Source organism: Pygoscelis adeliae, unplaced genomic scaffold (assembly GCF_000699105.1).
Source record: "Pygoscelis adeliae isolate BGI_AS28 unplaced genomic scaffold, ASM69910v1 Scaffold14, whole genome shotgun sequence".
Lineage (NCBI taxonomy): Eukaryota > Metazoa > Chordata > Aves > Sphenisciformes > Spheniscidae > Pygoscelis > Pygoscelis adeliae.
In genome coordinates this window covers 8,892,954-8,913,014 of record NW_008825109.1, presented here as the reverse complement: position 1 = coordinate 8,913,014, position 20,061 = coordinate 8,892,954, and the positions used below count along the sequence as shown (strand labels likewise).

At 37.4% G+C, this 20,061-nt stretch overlaps 1 protein-coding gene across 1 annotated transcript in view; it reads right to left on the bottom strand.

The window, feature by feature from the left end:
* Positions 1 to 20,061, bottom strand: part of GBE1 (glucan (1,4-alpha-), branching enzyme 1) — a 147,324-nt gene that overhangs the window by 4,980 nt on the left and 122,283 nt on the right. Inside the window, exons 15-16 of the mRNA XM_009327886.1 lie at positions 6,555 to 6,672; positions 4,714 to 4,776 (exon numbers count right to left, since the gene is read on the bottom strand). Coding sequence (XP_009326161.1) covers positions 4,714 to 4,776; positions 6,555 to 6,672 — 181 coding nt within the window. The remainder of the gene's footprint in view (positions 1 to 4,713; positions 4,777 to 6,554; positions 6,673 to 20,061) is intronic.

Sequence of the window (20,061 nt, the reverse complement as noted above, 5' to 3'; positions counted from 1 at the left end):
CATGAGGCTGACTTGATGAACATGGCCAGAAGTGAAAACCCAAAGTACAGAATACTAAAGAGAATACGTTCATAGGTAACCGATGCCTTGACTATCAGTCAATCAACTCATTCTCCGAATCTCTCTTTTTTTTCAAGCTTTCTGTGTTCACCTTAAAGGCCCTTCCAAGCTCTTTCCTCCCCAACAGGCTCATCCATGTTGGAAAGGGCCTCAGGAGGCCCAAACTCCCCGCTGAAAGCAGGGTCAGCTATGAGGTCAGACCAGATTACTCAGGGCTTTAGATATCTCAGTGAATTGGCTCTCTGCTTGCTACACCAACTGCTTACTTATTACCTCATGTGCTCTAAGGTGTCACATGAACTCTGCTATTTTAGTAAACCGTGAAGACATCTAAAACCACACAGAGGAAGACTCATGAGGCCTTTTCTGATGGGGAATGGAATATGGGGAAGGGAAAACATCAGATCTGTTCTAGACAGAGTTAGCATGACTCAGCTGTGAATAAAAATTTTTGACAAAGTTAACATTCAAACCTTTAGTCATCAAACTATCATTGGAAGCCTTTTTATTCTCAATCGACTAATCACGAGGAATAAACTTGAATAATTGTGGTTGACTTCACAGGCAGATGTGCTAACAGAGACGATGGAGGAGGATAGGAATGTTGTTTATAAGTCAAATACATACAAATTGTTTTTTGTTATCACCTCTGACATTTCTATACTGCATGTCCATTTAAACTATGAGGCAGTTACACTGTCTGAAACTAGGTAAATCCCACACAGACCAAGGCTTCTGGCACTAAAATAGTACAGCTACTAATACGGAGACAAAAACCCGCTTATTACAATCAACCTATTTTCCACCAACATACATGGTGTTCTATCAAGATCGTAGTCCCTTCATGTAGGCTATCTCACAAACAGGGAAGAACAACCGGTACTACTACTACTACTTGCCAGGAACATATATGATGCTTTTCAGCCATACAAATGCTTACTCCTTATACTTTTTTTCTGTAAATATCCAGATAATTTCAAGAAATGAGAGATTAGAGAAGCTAAGAAGAATACAGGAATACCAAATACATGAAGCACTTGTGAACAACAGCAGTTATAAGCAGGAAGCTCACCTTTGATATTTTGGGAGAGGACTATAATACACAGCAATCTCCAAATGTATCTAAAACCCCACAAGCAAGAAGTTCTGCAAATGACAACTGCTACTTTCAGATCTGTCAGACTAGATTCAGTACCAGGTGCAAGCACAACTGAAATTGGCTGGAACTGCAATGAACTGCTCTTCATCCCACTTTCAGGGCTGGAAAACACCAAGCCCTAAAAATCATTTCAAGGTCATTTTGCAACAGATGGGAGAACTACTGGAACTCAGAGCTAGATCAGGCACTGCAGAAAAAATATTTGATAGTGCATATTGCAGCTGGTAGATGCAGAAGGCAATGCCACAAGAGTCTGTGCCAACATTTTCCCAAACTTTTAATTAAAATGAGGGCTTTAGACAATCTCATGTCTCTGTATCACTACTAATTGTCAGACAGTGACACTATTCTGAGAATATAATTAACCATCAATGAATAAGATACATGATAGCTTTTGCTTTCTGACTATAATTTGTTATATAAAACCTCAGACATTACAGATTTCATTTTGCTAGATATTGCATATGACAAAGAAGGTATGCTTACAATAATGTGAAGTTCTGCCTTCCAATTTGTTTTTCAATTTACAGCTGTACAGCATGAATATGCAGAAAATCATTTCTCAGACTGTCTTGCTTCATGTATGCAAAAAAGTCCATATACTGCACAGGCTGTATCTCAAAATTTCTCCTCATTATCTTCTGCACTCTTTCTTCAGGTTAAGAAAGAGTACTTTAAAAAGACAACAAAAAACCCCTGGCAAACACAAACAAGCAGACTGAAAAATATGATAGGAGGAAAGAAAATGACTAACAGAATAACTTTGGAATCATTACACTTGATTGCGGTTTTTGTTTGTTTTAAGAAGTCAAACTATCAATGAATATGAGCAAATAAATTTATATGTCTAATCATCAAGAGGTAAAAATAACAAAAGACCTTGCTAGCATTAAAGTCTTACTGATTCCCCTAGTTAAAACAGTTAATTTTGTAACTGCTAACATTCTTTCTGTATATCTGTGCATGTCAGGGGAGAAAACAGTTAAAGACTACATCAGTCCCTGAAAATTCAATACATAAATCTTTATCATGAAAGTTCCTCAAATGAGTTTTTTCAAACCTAAGGTCACTAAAAGCTTTTAGATCATTTCAGTCTATGTGAATATTTTAATTTGTCAACAGGCTCAAGGAAGCAGAAAGTTGCACTTTAACATTGACTAGTATACATTAAGGTCAAGGTTAAAAACCCAACCCAGCAATAAGAATATTCTTAAAAGAAAATATATAATTTCAGTTTCATTTAATGTGAAAAGATTGTATCAGTGGAGGCCAAAGACAGAGAATCAGAAAAAAACAGTATTGGCGGCAGGGGGAAAGGAACATTTCGACATCTATTTATTTTTTAACTAATTGGAAAGAACTACAGAAAGAGTAAATCTATAAAAGCTGAAATATGTTAAACGATTATATTTCTCAATAAACTACATACTACTTTGCCAATGATAAAACATACTCTGCACTATTCCATTTAGCCTGCCTATTACTCAGTTCTGTTGGTGTACGAAGTATCAAAGACTAAGCCCCACTGTTTTCCTATAAATCCTAACTTTTGGTGTGGTACAAAAATCTTGAAGTTAGTAGGACACACATTGATATCTAGTTACATTTTACAGTAAAATTCAGTCAAGTCGAATACTGTGTTCAGTTTGGGGCCCCTCACTACAAGAAGGATGTTGAGGTGTTGGAGCGTGTCCAGAGAAGGGCAACGAGGCTGGTGAGGGGTCTGGAGAACAAGTCTTATGAGGAGCGGCTGAGGGAACTGGGGTTGTTTAGCCTGGAGAAAAGGAGGCTGAGGGGAGACCTCATTGCTCTCTACAACTACCTGAAAGGAGGTTGTAGCGAGGTGGGTGTTGGTCTCTTCTCCCAAGTAACTGGCGAAAGGACGAGAGGAAATGGCCTCAAGTTGCGCCAGGGGAGGTTTAGATTGGATGTAAGGAAAAATTTCTTTCCTGAAAGAGTGGTTAAACATTGGAACAGGCTGCCCAGGGAAGTGGTTGAGTCACCATCCCTGGAGGTATTTAAAAGACGTGTAGATGAGGCACTTAGGGACATGGTTTAGTGGGCATGGTGGTGTTGGGTTGACGGTTGGACTTGATGATCTTAGAGGTCTCTTCCAACCTTAATGATTTTATGATTCTTTGATTCTATGCCTTAGAAAAGACTGACAAAACATTTTGAATGATGAGTGTTTTTAGAAACAGTTCTTTTTCTTCCTCCTCAACCCAAATCTAACTTTCACATCCAACTACAACAACAAAGTAAGGTATCAACAAATGACTTTGTACATAAAGGGGCACTAGGATCCAACAGGAGTTGAAATGTGTGCGCAGCACTTAATTTACATCTTGCAAAGGGATGATAAGACATAAGCGAAACTAAAAGCTTATGGAAGCATTGAAAAAGCACGCAACTTTGATAAAACATATCTCAAAAAAGATTATTAGGAGAATACCACAGCAGAGACATAAACAGAAATAAAACTGTGGTAAAAGGAGTCTGTTTTTACAATGACAAAGTGGTTAACCGCTTGTTATTAGAAAGTTTGATTACGTGGAAAGTTATGTACATTTCATATATTTGTTAACAATCCAGAACAGAGCAAGCAGTGAAATGGAAAAATTAGATTATAATCATTATTTAAATCGATATTTTTTGTGCATTTTTCTACGGAGTTTTCAACGTGTGTCTGATGATTTTGTAATCTCGCCCTCTACAGCGTTACTGAACAAACTTGAATCATCATCTGTTCATCAACAAAACTTTACAGTGAAATGCCTAACGGTGCTTACAAAGCTTCCTCTTCATCCAGGGTTCTTTGCTCCAGGAATTTCATATGTCCTTTCTTCTCATTTTGCTGTCACTTTGAATATTTCTTTTATTAGGTGATGTTTCTAGAATGAATCATGTCACATCTAATCTATTTTTGTAACACATTTGTGTGCTATTTAAGCTTGACTTGAGCGGCATAATCATTGCATGTGATTTCATTTTATCATAGCTCTCTGGGCGTGTTTTGCTGACAATGTTTACTTGCACACCTTAAGGGAGGTGCATCGGTCATTAAAAAAAAATACTACTTTGAAGTTCGTGGTGGAGGAGGAACTAAAATTTTTCAAAGAAGAAACTTAAGTCTCATGCATTATGTAAAGAGAATACGATAATCGTTAAACAGCAGGACAAGAACCTTTATGGGTTTATTGGGGTGGCATCATAAGTTTTTTGAAAAGAAATTTGAAGGGAAGACTTCTACTTGGATTTTAGAAACTTCAGCTAAGACTAAAGCAACTCCCAAGGATAACCTATTACCCAAGAATTGGGATGTAAATTGCTATTTAAAATAAAACATTGCTGGTTTATTGTAAAATAGCAGCTGGAGGTATTTACTGTAGTTTTGTTCTTTCTTACTTGGAGTCCTATCTTGCTGAATTTAGTCACGTTTTCCAGAATTTTTTCCCCAATTACTTTTACTTGGCGTCCTTTTACTAGCATTTTACCTCTATGTGGTGCCTGTGGCATCTTCTGGGGTGTTGGCTGAAGGTGGTCTGTGAATTGGATTGCTGAAGGACATAAAAGAAAGTTAACGTGACCCACGCTGCTGGGTTTCTTTCTGACTCAGAAGTGCCATTGCCATGCCACAGTTTATGCCGCAAAAGTGCATTTGCTGCTTTGCTTGTCACATGCCTTATCTTCCACATGCTCCTAGCAAATTGCATCTTCGCATTTTGTTGCATTTTTTTCTGTCTTGAATGTCTTGCACTCACCATCTAAAAGTCTAAATGTGAAATATACATTCCAAATTACAGTTAATCAGCTTGCAAAAGTTAAGTTAGTGGTAGCTAATTAAGATGCTCTCCAATCACTAAAGCAAGGTATTTGAATTGGACACACGAAGCAAGAATTCTGGAAGCATTAATTTGCTACATAACCTTCAGGAATGGGATCTTAGACCCTTAATTTCTTTGCGTGCAAATAAGCATAGACATTTACCCGCACTATGAGGGCATTGCCACATACAGATATTTAAAAAAAAAAAAAAGTTCCCAAGATCCTTTACACCAAGCATGATGAAAGAACAAGAATTATTTCACATAATGAAACTATTTTAAAACAAGCAAACGAGAGAAATGCCAATACCCTGAATACAATGAAATAGGGTGAGTGTGAGTGAGAGAGATTAAAAGTGACAATAATTGTCAGGGGTTTAGATCTCATGAGAGATGTTAAGATGTGACACTAGAAATTGATGTCTCCATTCTGTCATGGAAGAGGAGTGGCCCACACAAATCAGTGCAGATACTCTGTTTTTGTAGCCTGTTAAGATTACAAGTGTAACTTATTTACAGGTGTTTATGTGTATAGATACACCTACGCATAGAGATACACATCCCTTCACCCATGTATGAGATATGAAAATCTAGTCAGCAATGTAAGCGTTCTCAGAACTTTTTCAGTGAACTCTGCCTTAATTCATGGCCTTTTTGAATCTTATTCTGTTGCGCTTGTGAACATATACACGCATACACATATGTGAATACATATGTAAAGAATGGGAAATATGTGTGTGTGTATATATGTATGCATATAAATATATAAAGAATGGGAAAAATGACATTTTTAAAATAATTGTGGTAAGTGATTATGATTTCAAGAGTAATGAAGAAAGGTCATTTTTATTAATCACCATCTCAGCTAACAGAAATTGAATGCAAGGATATGCCTCCCACTTCATCTGAAGTGATTTGTGGGAAAGACTTTATCCATTATTCCTATCACTTTAGGACTGGAAATTCTTGAAATTCGTGATGTGAACAGAGAAGGTCTGTTCCATTTTGCAAAGTCTTTCTGTAAATTGAGGAGGAGAAAGCCAGTTGGCAAATGCATGATTTGCTCTAATTCGTGTTTGTGAAGTTAAGCAAATGATTTTAAGAAAGCAACACAAGATTCAGTTTCTACAGAGCTTTAAATCGCAAAGCAAGCATGAAGACAGAGTTTCTCTGACATGAAAATAAAGCAAATGATGATATTAAAAATGGCAATTCAAAAGCACGTTAGAAGGTTTTCATGCATGTTGGCGAGGAACATTGTGTGCCAGACACTGCAAGAGTGCATGAAAATTTAAATGTAATGTCAAAAGAGAAAAATCAGTTAACATTAGAGGTCATGATCAAATCATAACATTGTCATCTCTACTGTATTCATACAAAGGCTAATTTCAGAAAATAAATTAAAAAAACCCCACCCCCTAAAAACACTCCTAGAATAGACTCCGTATTTGTCCGAAGAACTTTAAAAAAATTATTCAGATGAAAGGAGAATGAAAAAAAATCTTACTTACCATAAGTGAATTAGGTCGATCATTGTGAGGATATTCTTCAGAGAAGTACTCTGCACTGTGGTCCAGCCTTTGATGCCCTCCATATTCTGCAGCATCAGAATCCAGAAGGATTTTATACTTAAAAATTACTATTAAGGAACTATGCCAAATTACTGTTAAATGGGAAATAAATCAAAGCAAAAAAACTAGAAGAACTGCTGCAACATAATTCATGCTAATATACTCAATATAAAGCAAAAGTAATAATTAAAAAAATCTAAGAAAACATAGGAGTGGAAAAATATACAGAACATATAGAAGCTGATGACATTTTGTCTTGAAAATTTCCTCTTAGCATAGTAAGTAAAGTACCTTCCAGTCTCTTCTGGAATCTTCCATGAATGATAAGTTTATAGTATTACAGTAGCTATGCGTTAAGACTTCATGTGATGAACTAGACTAAAAATGTACCACTAAACAAAATGAGTGGATTTGAATTGCATTTAAGAAGTTACATAATTGTGACCATCAAAATCAATCGGTGTTTAGCAATATTTTACAGTCTGTCAGAATCTGATCAAGTGTTAATGAGAAAAGCATATAATTTTACAGAAGAAAACCCCAGAACTCCTTTGAGAGTTTTTCAGAAAAGAGTTTGAATTATTATAGCACAGAGGAACAAAAGAAAGCTTAAATTTCATAGAAGACCTTTTAAGAGACAAACATTCTGACTGCAGTTGTTAAAATGGGATAAGTTATTTATCAACGTGTAACAACGAGTTGGAAAACCTGTACAAATACTTAATAGGATTCAAACAGATTTAGCAAAAACTAAAAGATAAAATAACTTTGAAAGAAGAAAATCAGAAAATGTAAGGAAATAAACAGGGAAATAAAGAGCTAACACATATTCGAAAGTCAGTTTCTTCTTACTTAGGGCAACAACAAATAGAATGTTTTATGATTATTTAAGTACCTTTGAACTTCTTGTTTGGACATAATTAAAACATCCTTCTTCCTCCTAAAGTTACAACAGAAAGCTGCAACCTCCGCTCCCCACCACCCAAAACAGAGAGAGGGAAATAACAGTGCTCTACAATCCACAATTTGCTTCCTTAATTTTAAGCCATGGAAGAATCTTACTTTGTTAGAGCTTGTATTTAATAGGATTAGGGAAGAGTGAAACATCACTCTTTCAAGTCAGTGGTTCTTAAACTGCTCTTTGGCTTCTGCGTTTGCTCAACCTTTTGAAAATAGGCCTGCTCAAAAATCTAAGGATTTTGATATTAACAGAATTGTTTTTATTTAAGTCTTTTACCACTACTCTCTTGCTATCAGATGAGTTTAGGAAATTTCCCAACCACCAGTCTTACTGATTTAAATCTTTAGCAACAAGACAGGCTGAAGCATGACATAACACAAAAAGTAGCCTAAACTAAAAGTAACTGCAAATTTACTCTAAGATATTTCAGTTTAGAAGATTGCACAGGTTTTGCTGACAGAAGGCAAAGAAGAAGAAAAACAGATGCGCATGAGGAAAAAAGCAAAGCTGCCAATTAGCTACCAAATCACTAACGTTAAGTAATCCGTACCCCACAAGTATTTGCAGCAAAATGAGAGAAAGGTCCAGAACTGCCAAGTTAGTTGTGGATTTCTAGAGGGCAGGTGCCCAAAGGGAGAAACAGCACATCACCACATTCTCCGGCAAAATCTTCGTGTTTGTTAGGAGAATTATACTTTGCTTGTTAGGAGAATTATACTTTGCCAGCTTTAGCCCTCAATGCCTTATATGTGCACTACATACACACCTCCCCCCACCTTTACTTTATAAACACATTCAAATTACCATTCACTTGTTGTCATGTACAACATACAAAAATACAAACTACAACTTCTAGTTACTCTCTCCAGTGCCCTTTCAAACCCAGCATCAGCAATGGCTGCTACTATTCCACTGTATATTTTATTAACATGGCAGGGGAATGTCTCCCTCAAGCATTTCACTCTTTGCTTCTGTGATCTACATTATACATTAAATTTAATAATTTATCAGTGTTGCTGAAAGCCCTGACATCTCTAATGATTCCTTTAGAACTATTTACAGCAAATGCAATTGTTATGGCTATGCTAATTTTAAAACAATTTACCCCAGTTCCTTAATCCAGGCTATCTAGCAGTGCTCTCTAGCAATACAAGTTAGTATCACTGCCTCTCCACAGCTTGCAACATAGTATATTTGGCATAAATACTGTTAACCAGATCCTCAATAATGGGGTCAAAAAGAATTTTAAGATCTTCATAAATTTGATATTTCTCAGGGAAAAATAACTATTTTGGTAAACATGCCCATTTGCCTTCCAACTTAAACCTCACAGAAATGCCGCTTTTCACATTTCAGAATTTTACGAGCATCTAGGTTTTTGAAGACTACTTTCACCAAACCATTAAACAACAGTTGTGCATTTTAATTAAGCACATAATAGAAGTATTTTCTTTTGCAGTGGGGTCTCTCTTGTTTCAGCGACAGAGTGCTGGAAATGCTAACCTGTAGTCTGACTGAAAAAAAAACCGATTTCTGTTCAGTTTGATGCTCTGACTAAATTTTGTAACCACTACGGTGGAGGAGAGTAGCAAAAGCAAGGAACTCTTGGATAGATAGAGCTGGAAATGGAAAGGCTGTAATTATCTACCTCATCAATTACTGAATTACTGTGCTTTTAAAGATGTTTTGAAATACATATTTTAACACAATTTTTTATTTAATCTTATGCATGTTTAATGACACATAAAACACCACTAAGTAAATACAAATCATAAAATAGGATAATTTGTATTTTGTTCCTCAACCCTTACTATTGATAAAAGAATCCAAGTGCTATTTGTGGGGGTGATGGTCCAGCATAATTAAAAGCTTTACAGAACAGCAGGTAAGAATTTCTACTGACCAGGTGTAAAACGATGTAAGGCTTACTGAGTATTTATAAAGAAACTACTGTTTTCTCTATGGTCTGGTTTGGCTCACATAAGCGTCAAATCAAATACATTCAAATAATATTAAGTACATTGGGTCCTCTGTATTATATGTGACAGCCCTATTACAGAGATTACCTATGTGACAGGTTACCCATCAAGTTAGAAAGTCTGGACACAACTGAGCAAGACTGGACATGTAGGAAGGGTAACCAAACATATACAAAAAGACTGTAGGTGATCCTGATGGTTTCATCTTCACCCTTTCATAATCTGTTTTAAAATCAGGATGAGGAACAGTTATAGTTTTGCTTTTATGGTACGATGAAATGTTTAAGCATCCATACTTCTGATTCTCTGGTGCTTTCCAGGCGTGCAACTAGAGCATGGGTGTGTACGTAAATATTCATTTTCTTTTTAACTCATATGTAAATCAGCTGTCATTTCCTCACTGCACTTCTCAATATAGGAAAGAATACCTATTAAAGATTTCATTTTTATCCGTTGCTACCATTTCTTGGCTAAAAACAAAAGGATATGGTTCTGGCAATACAGATGGGACAAAGATAAAAGCACAGACCAACAAGGATCAAAGATTGTGCTGAAACACGTAATTTCTGTCTGTATACAGAAACTTTCAGAAAGTGAATTTAAGCTAGAAAGAAAGAAGTGTATGGACAACAGAAGACATGGGAACGCTTTTGAAAAGCTTTTGATCCTTTAAGCAGTCTTGAGATCAGCTGGCTGTCCTGAACCAGTTATAGTGGCAATGATAGTAACACTGGGATGATCCTATGCCTAATCCAGCTGGAAATTATAACTATATGACAAGATTAAATTTACTCATTTTCATTAGATCTACGTGGATTAAAGGATTTGCTCACAAAAGTAATGGCTAAAGGTAACCCTAGATGCTTTGTTTAGGGTGTACAGAGAAAGCTTTGGGTGTTTTTTGGTCGTTTGTATAAACCAAACAACTTTCCCATAAAGCCTTTTTCAGTATTTCCTAAGGGAATATGCTGTCATAGTAGCAAACAGCATAGAAAAGACTCTCTTTTCTTAAGAAGCCTATCTCTCACTAGATTCTTTCATATATTTACTTATTGTTCCAAATATATTAGTAAAAGCTGTACAAAAAGCAAGAGGTATTTAACTAGGGCATTTGCCACACCATGTTAAGAATGCAGGGAAAAAAAAAAAAATCCCTCTCCACTCCAGCCCGAAATCCATTGTCGTAGATTTTTGAAGAAAAAGAGGCTCCAGAATTCCTGTAACAACAACAGCCAGTTTGCACCCTCCACATGAGAACTTATACCATGCATCACAGAGAAAGAGAGCTTTTTAAATGTGGAGAAACAGAGAGGAAATAAAATTTCTTAGGGAAAAAGTTAAAAAGTTCCTGTATCAATTTTGACCCAGCACTCTAATCCAGAAACATATATTACAGAAAGGCTTTCTTCTTTCAAATACAAGTTATAAAATAGTAGACTAAAAGAAATTTTATTTTCCTCAATCATTAACAGTGCTGTGTAATACCAAAGTGCTGAAAATTTCTATCATTATTGAAACAAGACACTGAGTTAAAACAGCTCAAGCACTGTTCAAGGAAGAATTAAAAAATAAACCCCCAAACGCAGAAAAAAATTCCAAATTTAAAATGAACTAAAAGGTTTCTAAATCAACATGTCTGCCTAGATGTTCTATATACCTTCTTCTAGATGTTAAAAATATATATACACTGGTGAAAGCAGCATGTTTTCAGATTCTACCTCTTGCAAAAACATTAAGAAGCAGTGGTGACAGTAGAAAACGCAAATAAAGTGCTAGAGCGACCAGTCACTGTAATTTTAATGTTAAAGTATTGGCCACTGTAGTGGCAACACCAAGGCTGACTCCATCTGATGCTGAGTGTTAAACGGCTTCTTAGCGTGGTTAGTTTATTAGCTACATGTACAGAGATGGCATAAGATAAAAACTTCTAAATAAAGTCTTTAACGTGTTGGATGTATTTTGACAAATCCAACCCTCAAACTCTTGGAAAATATTTTTGCCCATCTTAGTTGAAAATCAAAGGCCAGCTTACAAGTATTGTAACAGCATTTCTCCTTAGTCTTGTTTTAGCAACTAGCATACAAGCAGCCTACATCTGAATGATCTTCAATGTTGTAATAAATGGATTCTCAGGGGTCAGGCTGAATAAACTGGCAAAGCAATGTAGAATAACTCACACCGGCATTTAACAGCTGAATATGCAAGTCTTTCCAACTTTGCTCGTTAAAAAAAGTCAGTCTAAGTCAACAGTGTAGAAGACTACAAATTACTAAGGAGCAACCCTTATGAAGTACGGATTAGAAACCTATCATTAACGCACCAAGATTTCCTTGTACTACTTTGATTTAGAAAATTAAACACAAAACCAGCTTCTCCTGTTTTTTACAGTACTTCAGCAATTCAAAATGGGAAACTACACAAGGCAAAACATGAAGGTCACAGATGCAGGTTTCATATTTTATTTGAAGCTTTCATAGTTATCAATCACTACCAGACGTGAAAGTGCCCTTAAATGCACCAGTAAAATACATATCTGAAATTACATTTTTTCTTTACTTAGGCACATTTTTCTCTTTTTTAGGTACAACCAGAGATTCAGATATATAAGGTATCACGTTAATTTTCTCTAGGTGAATCTGTCTCAGGAGACAGAAGAGAAACCCTCCCTGGTTTTACTTTGAGAACTTACTATATTCCCTAGGCAGGGCTCTGTGTGTATCTGTTTGTTCACCTTGAAGATGCAACCCAGGGCTATTCTAAGGAAAAAATGAAAATGGAATTACTTCAATTCAGGGTAGTTCATACAATGACTTAATTCACCATCTCTTACTTCAAAACTGAAACTGACTGCACACAGAATTAGAGATATAATGTATGAAAAAGCCAAGCGCAATGCTTTAAAACTGCCATTTTGTTGACCATGTCTTACCTCTTGTATGCTTAGACATACACATTGAACTGGGAGGAGAGAGTCAGTCTTATGGAACTGATGCTTACCTTTAGTGGTACAGTTGCCAGACAGAAAGCACAAACTGAACTTTCCGCTACTCCATGTGTTCACTGGATCCTCATGTTCAATGTGAGAAAGTCGAGGAATCAGAAAGTAAATCTTAACATTTAAGATGGGCTTGGGAGTACACTTTTGGAGTTCTCCTCTTCATCAACCCTTATCATGCTTTGGTTCATGATTCAAAGCCAGTTTTTTGTGGCCGTGGGGTTTTTTTTTGGGGGGGGGAGGGGGTTGTGGGCTTGGGTTTTGTTTGTTTGTTTGTTTGTTTGTTTTAAACCTTTACTCATCTTTAAGAACTTTTCTGATGGAAGTAAGACAAAAAGCTGTGAAAAGCTGCTATTTAAGAAAGCCATTGCTAAAAAGCTGCAAGTTAATGAGAGAAAAGAGCTCATCTAGGCAAGAAAGGTGACCTCCACTTACCACGGGAGTTTACCCACAGAAGGTTAGGGCACAGTATCATAAGCAAGTCTGAAGGAGAAAACACAAGCGTCACAAATCATAGGATGGGATCATAGGGATGGGACCAATGACAACTCAAGCTGGAAGGGACCTCTGGAAGTCAGCTACAGGGTCAGACCAGATTGCTCAGGGCTTTATCCAGTAAGCTCTTGAAAACATCCAAAGGCGGAGCCTGCAAAACCTCTCTAAGCAACTTGTTCCAACACTTGCTTGACTGTCAGCACTGTGGACAAGTTTCTCTTAGGAAAGGCAAGATCTCTCCTATTAGACTTGTAGCTAGGTAAGTAGTACCAAGATCGCAATAATCCCCATCCCCATTACATACTCCAATTGAGTTTTAGATTGGATTTACTGGCACCATGATCTACATTTTTCCAACAGCAAAAGATACCTGGTAGAGAATGCTATGCATTGCCTGTTTTTCAAAAGTATGCAGAAAAGCTGTTGGATAAAAGTACCCAGATGGAAAAACAATGAGGATGACAATGAAAATTACATATAACTTTCATGTACTGCTGTCCAGGCAGCAATTTTCATTGCCAAAATGCTACCTGTTAAAATAAAAGAAAATATCCTGGCAACAAGTGAAGACAAGAAAAAAAACGAGAAAAAGGAAAGCCAGGCACACCAACAGCTGTAGAACTGACAATCATTATTCTCAAGATGGATCAAAAGAAAGGGAAAGGATACCAAAGACCAACAATTTCTTGAAGAAATTATTTTGTAAAAAGCAAGCTATGGGCAGAAGCGTAATTTATGAATTATTAATATGCATGCAGAACAAGAAATGTTCTTGTTCTGCATGCATATTAATAATAAGCCACAGATCAATATGGCTAATTAATGAACTTTTCATTCACCTCGTATCCTAGAAATAAGCCTAAAGAAAGTAGCAACTAGATTTTCAAGCTAGGCATAAAAGAATACAAAGATAGTAACAAAGAAGTTGAAGGGACAAAGTGATATGCTATCAAGATGCATTAAGGAAAACAGGAACTCAGTCATTAAATGCACCATAAGCACAGGGAAGATGAAGGGAAGTACAGCTGCAAGGAAGACTGTAAAGAACCTAAAGTGGTTAAACCCTTTTGTTTTTAATAATTCTTGAAATTTCACTGAAAAAGCAGGTAACTAGCATAATTAATTTCAAGATGAAGGGTACCTCTGTTCCTCCTCTCTACACACACCTAATTTTGGAGAAGACTAAAGGGTCAACCTACAACTGAGAAAAAGCATACTAGAGAGTATTTGGATGAGTTTTCTAATTAAATTAAACACCTTGGCCTGATGAACTTCAGCTCAGGATGTTTAGGATAGTTGAAGCCATTTAGCACTTAACTCATGGCACAGTACTGAGGAGGAGGGAGGCAACCATACCTTTTTGCTTCAACCAAATATGGATGCTTTTTGCTTAAACTAAATGTAAATCTGGAGGTACGTAAATCCGTATTTGTTGGTAATCATGAACATAAAATGCATGATGTCCTTTTGTGCCAAGATAACAAGCCCTGTAAAAAAAAAAGGGGGGTGAGGGGGAGAGAGAGGGGGGTGGAGAGAGAGACAGTGCGCACGCTTAATTTTAATGAGACTTCCAACACTGAGAAAAATTGCTTAACGAAAATCAGCGTGGGTTCTTACAGAAAGGAAAGGAGTTATTTCTGAAATCTTTAAGAAAGTTGCTTTTACCCATTCACATTCATTCTGTCATAGATTTCATTCGCTCTCATACCAAGGCACATGTGCCCAAGTGGTCCAGCACATGGATACAACGGTGACGACAAGGTATGTCAGTCACTGAGTCTTCATTAAGTCTCTTAGGTTCTTCTTGATTCATGATGAGGACCCAGCTTTTGGACAAATCTTTTACACCCTCAGAAAGATGACAGTTGTTATGTTCTTTGCTCCAAAATCTCCCTTACTGCAGTCTCCATAAGTATTAAGAAGGGTTGCTGTTCACTGTCTGCTTACCGTTGTTCACTTGAAACATGTCTGTTTTCCTACTGAACTAATGGGAAAAGGAATAGCATATATTAAACCCTGTTGCCATCCCACTGCTGTTAGGCTGTAGGGTCCTCTGACAAGTCATCTGGGCCACAGCAGAGATAGTGACACTTATCAGAGTACCTACCTCCTTGTCTTGACATGGAAAAAAAAACCCCACCTTTGTTTTACTGCTAGAAACAGTATTGTCATTATCAATGCAGGCCATTCTTTTAATCCTCATTTTGTTGCCTCTGCTAGAGCTTTCACAAACACATTTCCATTCACATATTTTGTCCACACTAGTAATATTATTACTATTATTATTATTATTTTGCAGATGGCAAAGTTTACAGTGGCTTCAAGCAGGCCATAGGACCAGAGTAAATTCAAGAAATGGCCCAGGGTGAAACACGGTATGTTCAGTTGGGATAAATGCAAAATGCTACACTGATAGGAATAAGAGTTATTTAACTGTGGGGTAGCAAATACAAGATGAGAAGAAGGAAACAGTCAGGAGATACTGCAAACTAGCATATCACAAGTGGAACATGTCTTGGCACAAACATCACATAGGATTTGAATTTTCAACACCGTGAATCTGCCTATTTCTCCAGCTTCGGTAAACTGTCAGAACCGTGACTTGCGTTTGGCACTGAACTTCAAGAAAAACTAATTTCAGGAGAATGGCTGAAAAACTTTAATAAGAGAAGGTCAAAAAAGTGACTGCAGTGCCATCAAAACAGAAAGGAAATCTCTCCTCCTTTAAAAATAGGACTGATAACAAACAGTACCTAAATTGTAAGACAGTTTTCAATTAAACATTAAGAAAAACATTCTGATAGCAGAAACAGGGACATAGGGGAATAGATCCGACTACAAAAGTGGGGGAGGTTATTTTGAAATTACTGTGGTTGATGTAATAACTTAAATGGAAAACAAATCAAAGCCCCTTTCCTGTTCTTTCCCCCTCCTTTTAGCCACGTTCCTTTTGAACAGAGGAAACAAGGTTTCTGTATTGAATTTTTACTGCAGACAGGCCTTGGAATCAACCTCTACCCCACATAAAGGTCTAGTCAGTATCAAACAAAAAAAAAAAAAAAAAGGAAACTTATGAATGGTTTCCCTGTTAAGACTCAAATTTTTATCAACAATCAGAACCAAAGACAGCTGACCTAGATGTTGATTATTCATCTTTCTCCAAACTGAAGCAAATTAGGCAGAAATAATTTGTTAGCTCAAGCTGCCTGTTTCTCACAAAAAGGCTTCTGCAAGAGCACAATTTATGAAGTAAAAATCCAGCATGAGCATAGAAATGTTTTCCGTTTTCCTTCACATAATGAAACACAAATTGGGCAATAGCACATGCCGCTCTAATAGTTACACAGACTCACCGTGCTGGAAACCTGTTTCTTTTCCTATGGAGATCAAAGCTGCATTCCCACATTAGTATGCTATATTTCTCATTCACACCTATTAACCTTAACATATCAACTACCTTGATAGAAAATGGCATTTGGCGGATCCTAAATTAAGTCCTTTGTCTCCATGTGCCGGATACCCCCTGAATTCTGACAGGCAGGGACAGTTACATAACTGCACTTCAAAGCAGCCTGCAAAGCCGCATCTTTGCCTTCAGCAATCGCACGCCAGTGACTCACTCATTCGAGTGACCTTATTTGCTCATTAGAAGCTCTAGGTGCAGGTTGCACGTGTCAGAAAGCCTGAATTAATGGGTTTTTTAAAAAGTATATTTTTGTAGCATTTTGATGGCAATATTTGTGATACCTCAGGTCTCATCTAGCTGTTTGCTTACGGACAACTCGACTTCAAATGTCTTTACGCACCCTAAGTTCTTGCCAACAATAAGTGTACGACTGGTATTCATTCACTCTAGCATTACAACGCTTTGATATGTTATGCCATGTAAAAATGGCAATATTTGTAACAAAGTAACCATTTCTTTCCATGATTTTTTTTTTCCTTTTTTCACTTTAGAAGTATATGAGAGCATGAAATGTCAAGATACAAACAGAGATAAGCTAGTAGCGATTCATATTGCTCAAACACATTTAGGGACTTCCACGCTCACGTGTAAAATTAAGGCCTCAGTCCTTGAATGTCTCCCACTAGGGCACACCATCTTAGGATAATGAGACGTAGAATGGAGCAACCTAGTGTCAAGGGAAATAAGTCAAGAGAGAAGACTGCAGTCTAAAAAGGAAGGAAAAACTGACTCCAAGCTGGCTGTGACTCTTCATAAAGCTTTTGACTGGCTGACTGTTCAGAAAAAGATTTTCCAAACCAGATGGGACCAGAAGGACTTTAGACTGTAATGCCTACTGACTACCACTTCTCTTATAAAAGTACAATAAGGTTTGCTATGCCAACAGCCTACAAATAAAGAACAGCTGAAAGAATAATGATATTTTCCGTGAGATCAGAACAGAGGAACGCCTACAAAAATGTAGGCCAGAGAGGCAGGAAGCTCTGTATCTTACAACATATCTGGTAACGTATCTGAGAAGCTATATATGACAACAGCTTAGTGATATATGTTACTACAATATACTGATATGCCAAAGCCATCCACTTAATAAAGGCAAGTTTAATGACAAGTGTTACATGCACCAATTTGACTAATTCAATCCACTAAACAAACTTAAACCTAGGTAGTGAAAGGACATCACATTTCCCACAATTCCCACTATCATTCAGATACAGTTTTTATTAAAAAGAATTTAATCACTATATTATAGCATTTTGCTCATTCATTTTGCTTATTCAGTAATGGCCTCGGAGTATCAAATTAAAAATCCATCAATTTCTTAAAAAAAAAAAACCAGAGTAACAACAAACTCCTGTTTTTATGCACTTCTACTTCATGTTTAAGTTCCAAAGGGATCATAAAGAATTCCTTTTAAAGTGGAGAAGTTGTTCTGAAGATTTAATGTCACATGTGACCATATTTCCTAATTATAAGATACATTTTTTTTAAAATCTCAGGTTAAAATGTTCCATTACAAAACTATACATAAAAGCCATGGCTCTAATTGCAGGACAAGAGTTAGAAAGAAAGCTAGTCAACACTAAAACACCCCAACATATTTAAAGAAAACAGATACTAAAACTCAGCCTGCTGGATGTTGGCAGGGAAGAAGAAAGGATGCTGAAAGCAAGTAGAATAGGATAGTAACAGTGGTTGTTAACTTTGGGATACATTTCATTTAAAAACTGATACCATAAACAGTTCTGCATTGTTTCTATACTATAAATGTTTGACTACGCTAAGGGACAGAGCTGCAATAAGAAAGCTTTGTGATTCTTTTTTTTGTTGCTTATAAACCGATGCAAAGTACTGTTCAAGTCAGCTATTCTTGATTAATAGTTTAGAAATCTCAGCCAAAAAAGACAGCATGTCTAAAAGAAATGAACGCACATAATTTGCATCTCTCCTGGTTAGGTGGAGTATAAAGTGGACTTCCTATGGACTTGTGTGGTTGATAAAATACTTGATACCCTTAACGTTCAGTTCTAAAAATAAAGCCAAATCCTCCTTGAAGTACCAAAAGCCTCTGTCTCGTTCATGCTCTGGAAATCATGCCATCCTTTTCTTTTACACTGGCTCATTTTTACCAGTCTTAATAAGACTACAGAAATAGTGTAAGTTAGCCCCTGCTTACTGCTAACAGTTATGTAGTTACGAACACTACAGAAAATAAGTAGATCCAAATCTGAACAGCACTGTCACCCACACGTGCTGGTTTTGGCTGGGATAGAGTTAATTTTCTTCATAGTAGCTAGTATGGGGCTGTGTTTTGCATTTGTGCTGGAAACAGTGCTGATAACACAGGGATGTTTTTGTTACTGCTGATCAGTGCTCACACAGAGCCAAGGCCTTTTCTGCTTCTCACACCACCCCACCAGCGAGGAGGCTGGGGGTGCACAAGAAGCTGGGAGGGGGCACAGCCAGGACAGCTGACCCAAACTGACCAAAGGCATATGCCGTACCATATGACATCATGCTCAGCATAGAAAGCTGGGGGAAGAGGAAGGAAGGGGGACATGTTCAGAGTGATGGTGTTTCTTCCCAAGTAACCATTACGCATGATGGAGCCCTGCTTTCCTGGGGATGGCTGAACACATGGGAAGCAGTGGATGAATTCCCTGGTTTGCTTTGCTTGTGTGCGCGGCTTTTGCTTTGCCTATTAAACTGTCTTTATCTCAACCCACGAGTTTTCTAACTTTTACCCTTCCAATTCTCTCCTCCACCCCACCGTGGGGGAGTGAGTGAGCGGCTGTGTGGTGCTTAGTTGCCGGCTGGGGTTAAACCACGACACCACATGCAAACTTTTGCTGTTTGATCTTGCAGCCGGAGGAGATTATGAATAGAATACAGAATCTTTAGGGTGTGCTGCTACAAACAGAATCACAAATATTACACATGGGCTCCTCACCTGTGAGAAGTGAGGCAATTTTAGTTACTCTCTTTCACCACATACTGCAATACCTCAAATTTGCTGTCACTTAACACCATGCATACAGTTCATTACCACTACTCAGCTAAGTAGAGGATGCTTAAGGAACTGCTATAACGTGATTCTGCCTTTGAGCTCAGTTTCAGAGAATTGTTTCAGTGTCTATCTGCATCTTCTCAGTTCTACTGCCAAAGTATTGGGTATGTCTAGTTTAATTAAGATGAAGTTTCCTGAAAATAAGCGATTATGATGACGAGCCTGTAAGCGCATCACATACCAGCTATTACTAAATTTCAGCAGTTCTCTAATACACTTGATGGTAGTTCCACAACTCCAGGGCTTTCCTTGGGTGAGAAGCAAACTTTTACACAGAGGAATGGGATAATGGAGAGCTTGTCTTCATTACCAATGAAAAGATACTCCACTCACTCTGGGAGTGTGAGAGGGAGATGTGGAAGCCTGGCTAGCTGACCGGGGACATGTAAACATCGAAATGTTAGGTGACCGTTCCGGCGAAAGGCGTGACAAAGTGGCGCCTGAACAGGGACCAAGGAAGAGGAGCGGCTGGGCCCCCCCAACT